This window comes from Sinocyclocheilus anshuiensis, unplaced genomic scaffold, assembly GCF_001515605.1.
Source record: "Sinocyclocheilus anshuiensis isolate Anshui unplaced genomic scaffold, SAMN03320099.WGS_v1.1 scaffold1184, whole genome shotgun sequence".
Classification (NCBI taxonomy): domain Eukaryota; kingdom Metazoa; phylum Chordata; class Actinopteri; order Cypriniformes; family Cyprinidae; genus Sinocyclocheilus; species Sinocyclocheilus anshuiensis.
In genome coordinates, this window is record NW_015547647.1 from 1,578,959 (window position 1) to 1,590,621 (window position 11,663).

The following is an 11,663-nucleotide window of genomic DNA, read 5'->3' on the forward strand; positions in this document are numbered from 1 at the left end:
AAGATTTGAGATTTGTATAAAACCAGTTCGAAGAGAGCATAATTTGCTCTTTGGGTTAAAATAATTTCTAATAATTTCTAATTTCTATAATATGAAATTCGAATGGTATGACAATTAGATTAGACTGTGCAGAAATTGAAATCTACACGTTAATACACACTATACTCATAGTCACCAATGCTGATGTTGTTAACATTAACAATTTGAGAATAAAGTATATCAATAATAATAATTTGAACGGTTTGATGTGATATGAGCTAACCGATCTTTAGATTTAATCACCATTGGTAGCGAGATTTATGGTAATGATTTTTCCCCTCAGTTGGTCAGAACAAACGTGGCAGACTTGTTACTTACTTGTTCAGATGGCAATATACGGTGAAAATTCTTATTTGGGTCATATTCCAAGACGTAGGCTAGAATCTGTGATTGCGAAGTACAGTAAATATCCACACCGGTGACTGACTGCCACACATACTCTTCAGAACATTAGATTCATCCGCGCTGGAGCCGTGCTGACTCACAACCCAGGCAAGCTAGATAATTCCGCACACAGCTGCAATTCCAGGTTTTCAAACAGAGATGGCGACAAAGAGGCAAAACCTACGGACTGCAGCTTTAAATAAACTCAAAAATAAATTATTCAGGGGAAAATTATAATTTTTTACAAAATGTATATTTCACACAATATGGTCTTATTATTTTTATTTTATTTTATATATTAATCCTTTATTCATTTCCTGTATTTAAATCCTTTATTTGTTATTTTTTTGTAGTATACAAATTAATGAATTTACTAACATTAATAATGAATAAAGGATATTAATCCTTTATTCATTTCCTGTGTTTAAATCCTTTATTTGTTACTTTTTTGTAGTATACAAATGAATGAATTTAATAACATTTTATTAACCAAAAAAGTGCAAAACATGCTCAGGCTTAATCAATTCAGCATTTTGACTTTCTTTGGGGAAAACAAATACGTTTTTATAGCGCTGTACATCAAATTTGGTTGCAAAGATACAGTTTTCTGTTTCTCTCCTTTTTAATGTTTAGTTTATGTTCTACATGTTGTATTTGGGCCATTCTTACCATTTTCAGAGCCTTCTATATACAGATGTATTTACTGGTAGACTACAGTATGCCATGTCTAAATAGTTCACATTTCCATTTTTATTTACATGCATTTAACTGACTAAAATTGTGTCTCCTGTGAGAGGTGCTTTTTATGATACATACAGGCAGGTTTAAATATAGCACACATTAGTCATTCACATAAAGAGGTTTCTACATCTCTGAATAGCATTTTTAAACATTTTTTGGATCTTATGTAAAGTGAATTATGATCTTAATGAGAAGATTAAACCATGAAGGCTTGTTGGAGATCAGTGAGGATGAAAAAGGACAAGCAGTCAGATTATATCAGTTGCATTTTAAGAGTTTTGCTACCTTCATCTGGAATTTCATTAAAAATGCTGCCCGTTTGACAGAATTTTTTAAGCATGATAGTATAAAAGTTGCAGTTTCTTCATTTTGGTGCAGCTTTTGAAAAATTGTAATGCCTTGAAGACATTTAACAATGGATTTATATATTTTATGTATTGTGTAGTTCATTTCTATTGTCAATATTATCTTTCTTGTCTTAAATCTAATCATTTTTAATAGGCTTTAAGCACTTCTTGCTGCTGTCCTTTCATTACAGTCTAATCAGGAAGTTTTGTGTACTTTTTTAATAGTAATATGGAATTTCTTTCCCTTGTTTCTCCAAGGTGTTTAGCTCATTCTCATAAGACCATGGGTGACATGAAAACCCCAGACTTTGATGATCTGCTTGCGGCCTTTGACATTCCTGATATGGTTGATCCCAAGGCTGCCATTGAGTCCGGCCATGATGATCATGAGGGACAACTCAAACACAATGCCCACCATGACGAGGACTCCCATGTCTCCTCTGGTCCAGATGTTGGGGTTAGTGTTATTGTTAAGAACGTCCGGAATTTTGATGCCACTGAACATCTCTCAGAAAAGGATGCCCATCCCACTGTAGGAAATGGACTGCACAACGGTTTCTTGCCCATGTCACCCAACAACAGATACAATAAAGAGAGCGATAAGCTTCAAAAATGCGAAATCCATGGGATGGCAGGAAATATCTCCACATTCAACCAGTTCAGTCCCATCTCTAGTGCAGAGGAGTTTGATGATGATGACAAGATTGAAGTAGATGACCCTGCCGACAAACAAAGTAATTTACAGTTTAGACCAAACCCTCTAACCGGTCTGAGTTCAAAAACGGAAGAGCCTCGTTCTCAACACACCAAACCAGATGGTCCATCTATGCCAAGAACAAATGGCAATTACAATCACATGAAAGTTGAGAATAGTAGCACTAATGGCTGTGAATCTCAAAAACCAAGAAAAACTGTGGAGCACTCCAAAGAAAGATCCCAAGCAAAAGAGCCTGAAGAACCAGTCGTTGAGTTAAATGTGACCAAACTCTCCCAAGCCAAGGCCAAATCATCTGCAAAGCTCTCATCCTGCATTGCTGCAATTGCAGCACTTAGTGCAAAGAAAGCTAGCACAGAAGCAATGTCTCCAGAATCCCTAGCCACACCTCAAGATTCACCCAGAGAGGCTAAAGAGATCCCAAAGGTTACGGATAAATCACCAGAGCAGGAGTCAGCTCTGGAGCTTGGCAAGAAGGTGCTCTCAAAACAACCTGAGAGTCCCTGCAGTGTTACCAGTGAAAGCAGCAGCAAAGAGTCTCCTGCATCTCCAGCAGGATCTATACCAGTCATTCCTAAAGTCCGCATCAAAACGATCAAGACATCTTCTGGGCAGATCAAGAGGACAGTTACCAGAGTTCTGCCCGAGTTTGAACCTGAAATCTTGAAGAAAGGTATTGATTCTTCACCCAATGTCGTCTCTTCTCTGCTGTCCTCTTCAACCTCGCCTTCTGTTTTCTCATCTCCCACGAGAACTTTGCCAACCACAGTAGTAGCAACTTCTGGAGGCTCTGCCATTGAGGTAACTAAACAAATGACCATCAAGCCCGTGGCCACTGCCTTCTTACCTGTCTCAGCCGTTAAGACGGCAGGCTCCCAAGTGATTAACCTGAAACTTGCCAACAATACGACTGTAAAGGCCACTGTCATACCAGCGGCATCTGTTCAGAGTGTCAGCAGTGCCATCCTTAAAGCTGCTAATGCCATTCAGCAACAAACTGTCATGGTGCCTGCTTCCTGCCTAACAAACACCAAACTTGTGCCAAAGACTGTCCACCTAACCAACTTAAATCTCTTGCCTCAGAATGCATCAGTGGCTGAACTCCACCAGGTCCTGACCAAGCCCCAACAAACCATCAAGCAAGCCATGTTGGCCCAACAACAACAGAAGAAAGTGTCTCGGGTCCAGGTCCTAACCAGCTCCCAGAGCTCAGTGGTAGAGGCCTTCAATAAAGTTTTGAGTAGCATTAACCCTGTGCCAGTTTATGTACCCAATCTCAGCCCTCCGATTTCTGCCTGTATATCTTTACCATCCCGGGGATACAAATGCTTGGAATGTGGTGATTCCTTTGCCCTGGAAAAAAGCCTCACTCAACATTATGACCGTAGAAGTGTCCGCATTGAGGTCACTTGCAACCACTGCGCCAAAAACCTAGTCTTCTACAACAAGTGCAGCCTTCTATCACATGCTAGGGGCCACAAAGACAAAGGGGTTGTCATGCAGTGTTCTCATCTCATCTTAAAGCCAATTCCAGCTGACCAGATGATCCTTGCGCCATCAGTAACCTCCAGTGCTCCCACCTCTTCAGCTAACCTTGGATCCTCCATAGTGGGGAGTCCAGGGAAAGGAAACCCAACAATGGTGATCTCAGCACCCTCTTCGGCCCCTGTTGTGGCTGCCATGCCCCTAGATAAGGATGTCTCCAAGGTCTGCAGATCGAGTCTAAAGTGCTTGGAATGTAATGAGACATTTCAAGAAGAGTCATCTCTTGCAATGCACTACCAGCAGGCTCCTGAATCCAGTGGACAGGTGGGTACATAGACTAATTGTGATGTAAGAGCTGAATTGGTCATCAGCTTTATCAGCATTGTAGTCGAGACCAGTTTATTTGAGTACAAGTCCAGGCCGAGACTTGAGTAGGTTGAGTTCGGGGTCAAGACCAAGACCTGGGGCCGGTTGCATAAACATAGCCACTATGTTAAGGCTATGTCTTAAGAACTAGTTTGACCAACTAGCAGTTAGACAAGAGATAATCAGTCTCACTTTTCTGATTAATATTGGGCCAATCGACATTTTTGTAACTGGTCATAACTGTTTAAAGTCAGTCTAGAAGAAAACAAATTAGATGGCTAACTTTTTAAGACTAGTCTAAGCAGTTTATGCAACCAGCCCCAGAAGAGGGTCAGATGAGAGTCCAGTCTCGAGTACAATACTGGCTTCCTCTTTTATTTACAGAAGTAGTTAAAAGTTGAGTTAAAGATATTTTGAACAATTTGCTTGTGCATTTCCTTCAACTGAAACAGAAAACCTGCACCATTTGCCAAATGCTACTGCCAAACCAGTGTAGCTTTGCTTCCCATCAGCGGGTCCATCAGCACAAGTCTCCATATATCTGCCCTGAATGTGGAGCTATCTGTCGATCAGTCCATTTTCAGTCTCATGTGACCAAGAACTGCCTGCACTACACACGCCGAGTGGGCTACCGGTTAGTACTGCATTATTCTCTAAAATAAAAAGCTACAAACTTTCGAGAAATGGCTTCTTTGCAAGTAAATGAAATGTTTATTTATTTATTTATGCTAAACACTGGAGAATTTTAACCTTACACAGATATCAGCAAAACTGTGTAGTTATCGTCATTGACCACTAGGGGTGTAACAATACATCATGCCACAATATAACCCATCACAATTAAACTAAAAAATGTGACAACATGCATTGTGGATATGAAAAACATATTGTGATAAATCAGGTATTCTTTTACAAGAACTAAATATTGTGAGTATTGAATCACAACTTCAGTATTGTGTATTGAACCAAATTCTGAGATGAGTGTATCCACATCTACTGACCTCAGTCTCTGTTCTTATTTCTGAGTTGGCATAAAAGCTTCTATTTGTGCATAAAACATGCATTGAAATACAAAATGTGCCTAAGTGTTTAATTGGTTTTGAGTGGAACATGAAATGAGGACTCATGCTTTCAAAATGGCAATCATGGAGCTATTCACTGTTATTATTCTGCCATTCGCCCATGATTGATGCTGCATTAAAGGTGACTGGCATCGGTTATGGAAACAAAAAAGAGGGTTAGGTTATATTCAAGAGTAACACTTTCTTTTTTCTTCTTTGGCCATAGCTGTGTTCATTGTAGTGTCATCTTCGCTGACGTTGCTGCTCTCAAGTCACACATTCAGGGATCCCACTGTGAAATCTTCTACAAATGCCCCATCTGCCCCATGGCTTTTAAATCGGCCCCCGGTACACATTCCCATGCCTACACCCAGCATCCAGGAGTTAAAATTGGAGAGCCCAAGTGAGTCTTTTATTTATAAATTCATAGAATTAATAAAATAGTGTCTTTGTGATTCATTGTCCAGTTTCTATTGTTCTTTCTCATTGTTTTGAAGATGGAAACAATTTTTTTGAGAAACCAGATAGTTAAGTTAGCGATAATGTATAAATAACCATTCATTATACCAAAATAAACCCAACTGGGTCATCAGATCTTTTATTCTATTTATTACTTACCAAATGAGTAGATGGACATGAAATATTGATTTAAGTTGAAGTAATTGTATTATGTGAGACGAAAGACTGTGACATGCAGCTTGCACAGCTTTTTTTCTTGGAAAATGGATAGTTATACAGTTAAACAAAAATTTCTGACCTCAGATTGCAGTGATTGACCAATTAGAATCAAGTATTTCATAGAGCTGTGTAATAATGTTTATTGCAGATGTTACCGATGGCCATTTATGCTTCGTGGATTGTTTTTTTTTATTAAAATAAAACACTATCCAGCTGTAACGTTATTTTCTTACAGTGCAAACGGACGCTTTGCACTAAACACTGCCATCTTTATGACAAAACAATCTTGCAGTAATTCTTAGTAGTAGTAGAATGGAGGGAAACTCAATAGGTGTGTCAAATCTGTTCCTTTAGAACTCAAACGCCACTGACCTTTTCAGGTGCAGAAAGAAATTATGCACAGTGACTTTAATTTGCTGTGTCCTCTCTTTAAACCCCACCACCCCCCAGAAGGCCTGTTGTGTTCATCAGCACTTGTTAATGAAAAGGCCAGATGGTTTGTTTGCACTTCCTGTGTTACCTGTAACCATTTTGGAAACATGATCAGCTGGCTTATTGACAACGCAAACCTTTAATGCAGGTGTTTGACACATAAATGAGCTGACAAGTTTCAGTATGGCACTTTCAACAATCATAATTCCTTCAACACAACAATATATTTATTCTAGAGAGAGGGAGAAAATGTTGTTTGTTTTGTTCGGACTGAGGTATTGAACCTTGTAATGAGAAATAGGAATGAACACCTACACAAGCAAAAACAAGCAACCAAGCATTTTAGAAAGTAGTCTCTTCACTGATGTGTGTTGTTTTGCAGGCTGATCTACAAGTGTTCCATGTGTGACACCGTTTTTACCCAGCAGACTTTGCTCTACACGCACTTTGACCAGCACATTTCCAGTCAGAAGGTGTCTGTCTTCAAGTGTCCGGACTGTTCGATGCACTACGCCCAAAAGCAGCTCATGTTGGATCATATTAAAGTAAGGGAATAAATCAGTGGAAATTGTTATTAACTGTCATATGCCATCACATATTGTATTAACAAGTCATTGAAATTCATTAATTATTTTAAAATTAATCTTACATAAAAATACATACAGTGGTGTGAAAAAGTGTTGGCCCCCTTCCTGATTTCTTATTTTTTTGCATGTTTGTCACACTTTAATGTTTCAGATCATCAAACAAATTTAAATATTAGTCATAGGAAGGGGGCCAACACTTTTTCACACCACTGTATAAAATAATTGTATTATTATTTGTTATTTTATTAATCTAACAATTATTTTTTTCTTTCAAGTCCATGCACGGCATCTTAAAGACTATCGAGGGCCCTCCAAATCTGGGCATCAATCTTCCTCTCAGCTCCAAACCTACTAATTCCATGAGCCTGAATAGCAACAGCAAAGAGGCCGTCTCTATCAACAGCCTTGAGAAGGGAGAGAAAAAGCCAACACCCCCAACAAAAAAGAATAGTAATGGGACAGACCTTCCTAAAAAAGCCCCATTGTCCACCTCCTGCCCTGGCTGGACCTGCAGGGAGTGTGACCGCTTGTTTACACAGAGAGAAGTCTTCATCTCTCACGTGAAAAGAGAGCATGGGAAGGTAAAATATAGCTGTTTTAATAGATGTTTCAAACCCATGAGTCTCATGATTGAGACCCAGGGCTTTAGGACACATTATGAACCGTGCTGAATTCATGTACATTATTGCACACATATTGGCATGATTATAATTAATCTTTTTCTTTCTGCTACACCAGCAACTGAAAAAGCATCCTTGTCGACAGTGTGAAAAGTCTTTCAGTTCTTCTCACAGTTTATGTAGACACAACCGAATCAAACACAAGGGCCTACGGAAGGTCTACTCATGTCCGTGAGTATCATGTGTTTCTGGACCCGTCAGAATTTCCATTAGTTTCATCTGTGCTTGTGAATTCAATTCACAATTCTGCATTTTCAAGCTTAAGACACTTAATTTTGCATTAAAGCTAATCACAAACACTTACGAGTGTCAAACAGATCTCTCTTGGGTTTCCTCAGACACTGCGCAGAACCCAGTCGCACTTTCACCAAAAGACTGCTGCTAGAGAAACACATTCAGTTGATGCATGGCATCAAAGACACAGAGGCCAAGCTTCCGGCAGATTCCAGCAGCACAGAGGCCACCCCAGACAAAGAACAGGTAACCAGTGAACAGACTTGCACATTTAGATCTGTATTGACTGGGACTATTGCAAGGGTATTAGACAGATGTACACGACCATTCAAAAGTTTGGAGTCTGTAAGATTTTGTTTTTTTTATGTTTTTGAGAGAATAATCTTATGCTCAACAAGGTTGCATTTATTTGATACAGTAAAAAAATATTACAATTTAAAAGAACTGTTTTCTAATTTGGTGTATTTTAAAATGAAATTCATTCCTGTGATTTTAAGCTGTATTTTCAGCATCATTCCTCCAGTCTTCAGTGTCACATGTTATAATATTAATATTAATATTAATAAAATTGGTAATATTACCAATATTGAAAACAGTTGTGCTGCTGTTTTTTTTTTCAGGATTCTTTGATGAACAGAAAGTAAAAAATCAGCATTAATTTGAAATATAAATTAATTGTAACATTATGAATATCTTTACTGTCACTTTTGATCAATGTAATTTATACTTGCTGAATAAAAGTATTGATTAAAAAATAATAATTCTGACCCTAAACTTTTGAACTGTATTGTATATATATATATATATATGACCTTATGAAGATGCAGTCTTTTTTTCATGAGAGATGCACAATATATACATATTATTTTTATTTATCGTTATAGGTCAAAATTGGATATTTAATCACATGCTAATTTCTCACATTTTAAATTTAAAATACCTTTATTTTCATTTAAAGTTAATATTTGAAAACTCTAATTTTGTAACAATGGTAAGTGTAATTTATAATGTACAGTATAAAAAATGGATGTTGTGTTCTGTGTTAATGACTGGTTAACAAAATATTAAATATCAATTATTTTATATTAAATTATAATGTAATATAATATCTGTCATTATCAGTTATCTGCCCTAACATGAAAATATTTATCAGCTAAATTCAGTGTATTTATTAAAAGTCTAATAAAAGTTTTATTGCAGCATTGCATAAAATGTTGTCATTTTGTATCTTCAGGTCCCCAGTCCTAAACGAAAGCTCCACTCTGAAGATGAGGACGCTCAGAGGGAAGAGGAAGTGGAGGAGGCCGGAGGAGAGGTGACTTCCGCTCAGCGGTCCAAGAGCTCATCCTCACAACCTCTAAAGAAGCTAAAGATCAACGTCTTCAAGACACACAAATGCGCAGTGTGTAGCTTCACCACAGAGGACATTGTGCGTTTCCACGAGCACATTCCCCAGCACAAGACCGACGTCTCGTCCTACCAGTGCCGCGAATGTGGCCTGTGCTACACCTCGCACAACTCCCTCGCCCGACACCTGTTCATCGTGCACAAGCTGAAGGAGGCCCAAGGACTCAGGCGACACAGCGAGCAACAAGAGAACACGCCCAACCCGGACGCCAACGACGGTATCCCAGATACTCAATGTAAAGTATGTTCAAAAACTTTTGAAACGGAGGGAGCCTTGAACACACACATGCGGACACACGGAATGGCCTTTATTAAGTCCAAACGGCTGAGTGCAGCTGAGAAGTAAGAGCGAGGTAGTGCCCCCTAGTGGATGGATGTTGGTTTGCAAGGAATTATTTGTCTGTGTTGTAATAGAGCACGTATAGAAGCGTTTGACGTTGTATTCCTTCATTCTGGCCCCTTTGTATGCTCATTTGTTGTGCATACGTATACATATATATATATAAATATACATACATACATATACATATATATATATATATATATACAGTGGGTACGGAAAGTATTCATCCTTTTTATTTTCTATTTTTGAGAGTTCTCGTTGTTTTCTCGTGGGAACAGATGCTGTCCAAACGGCTGTCTCAGTCTTGGGATGCTTTCGGTCCCAGTTTCCGAACTGCTGCTAAAAAAAAAAGTGCACAGAATGTCACAGTTACACTTCTCAGTGAGACATTTTGCGCTCTGAAAGGACAATCAGTCCGCAACCTACAACACAAGCAGGAATAGCGTCTCCTAAAGCAGCCGAAAATGGCGTTTGACGGAAGAACCGGATGTGGAATTGAGCCTGAAAGCTTTTTATGGTGCATTTCTGTTTTGTGAATTAGTCGTCCATTCAAAACTACTATAATTTAGCACTACGGAAGAACAAGACATGAAAGTAGTTATTTAAATTGATATATCTCAGCCACTGCCAAGAGGTCGTGTTGAATCAATATGTGCTTTTTAACTTTAAGGTGTCGTCACAGCCGGACGATTCTTCGCACTTCATTTCTTCTCAGGCAGCTTGCTCCAAATCATAACTTATGTTTGATTGCATTTGTGTTTTGGATTATTATCACACTACAGTGTCTCAACTTATCAAGAACCACATTTCGGATTCATGCCCATTTAATTTTGAGGTACTTTGGGAAGCTTTTATTTGTAATTTGAATCCAAGACCAATTTGCCCTGCAGAGTACAACTGAAACGAATCCTGAATATGTCCTGATTTATTTAAAACCAACGTTCCTTCTTTACACATGAACTCCAAAGTAGGACGCCCCACTCGTGTTTTCTCGTTCCTGAAATCAGTAATTCATAAGTGCTGGTATACTAAAGTGTGGTCAAGTGCCTCTGGCGCTCGAAAGTCATCAAGCCAATGTACGTGCTTTTTTTTTGTTTGTTTTTTTAGAGCAGCATGTCATGGAAAAGTCTCAAGTTTGGTGTTCAACTGACTCACATGCTAAGTGTGAAAAAGGGAAAAAAGCGCAACAAATGCTGCCTTCACTATAAATTAATGTTTTGGTCAAAATTTGGAACGTGCTGTAAAATTTCTTTTTAAAATTTCTAGGGTAATTGCATTTTTTCCCCCTCTTAACTCATTTCATTTCAACGTTTCACTTCATGAGGAGCTCAGTACTAGTTCACGATTTTCATTTGTTCTCGAAACTCAGTATTTTGTTCTGCTTTTCCTTTGGATAAATTAGTACTTTTGAGGATGCAAATGTGCATGAGAGAAGCCATTCATGGTGGGTGGTTGTTCTGTTTTATAGAATGTCTTGCTGATGTTCGGTAGACTTTGTTTGTGCAAACAACATTATCATTAATAAATGATACATACACAAAAATATATAACATGTCTAAACTGGTATGGAGTTTGTGTGCTTCAGCTCTTGCTTTGCCTCATTTTAATTAGCCTGAAAGCAATTCCCTTTCAGCCACTGGTCTTGGTCACCATGGTTACAAGGGAATTTAAAGTCCCCATGAAATCAAAATTAAAGTTTTTTGGGGTGTTAGTATAATGTTATATTTATAGCAATATGGATGAGATTGTGGCTGGCATATCCTGTCAAATGCGGCTTTACGGAGGCTGAGCTCAACGGCTCTAGCCCAAGCTGTGATATAAACGAACGCTATTATACAATATGATTTGTTAACTGTAGGTTACCTAGGAGCTTGCTGCATGAATCCGCGAGTACAGTTTACAAACCCGAGGGAACGGATTGCGAAAGCGTGCGAGAGTAACGCTGCGTATTTCTAAGCATTTCAGTGGACCTTTAAAATCAGAATAAGGGACCACTGTGAAATGCAGCGATGTGATTGGTGACTTAATCTTGACTTAAAAAGTGACTTAAATTTGTAATTATTCACTGTAAATCTGGGGCTTTTGTGGTGGTGGATGTTAGAAAAAATATCTTTAAAGGGGTCCTATTATGCTCTTTTACAAAGTCTTGATTTTGTTTTGGGGG

The 11,663-nt window shown here is 38.5% G+C and overlaps 1 protein-coding gene across 4 annotated transcripts in view; it reads left to right on the forward strand.

Moving 5' to 3' along the window:
• Positions 1-9,641, forward strand: part of LOC107701962 (zinc finger protein 532-like) — a 19,770-nt gene extending 10,129 nt beyond the window's left edge. For all 4 annotated transcript variants that reach the window (XM_016504132.1, XM_016504129.1, XM_016504131.1 and 1 more), the window contains 8 exons: positions 1,770-4,035; positions 4,530-4,711; positions 5,365-5,541; positions 6,631-6,793; positions 7,111-7,416; positions 7,574-7,686; positions 7,854-7,995; positions 8,984-9,641. In XM_016504132.1, coding sequence (XP_016359618.1) covers positions 1,795-4,035; positions 4,530-4,711; positions 5,365-5,541; positions 6,631-6,793; positions 7,111-7,416; positions 7,574-7,686; positions 7,854-7,995; positions 8,984-9,502 — 3,843 coding nt within the window. In that variant the 5' untranslated portion in view covers positions 1,770-1,794 and the 3' untranslated portion in view covers positions 9,503-9,641. The remainder of the gene's footprint in view (positions 1-1,769; positions 4,036-4,529; positions 4,712-5,364; positions 5,542-6,630; positions 6,794-7,110; positions 7,417-7,573; positions 7,687-7,853; positions 7,996-8,983) is intronic.
• The last annotated feature ends 2,022 nt before the right edge of the window (positions 9,642-11,663 follow it).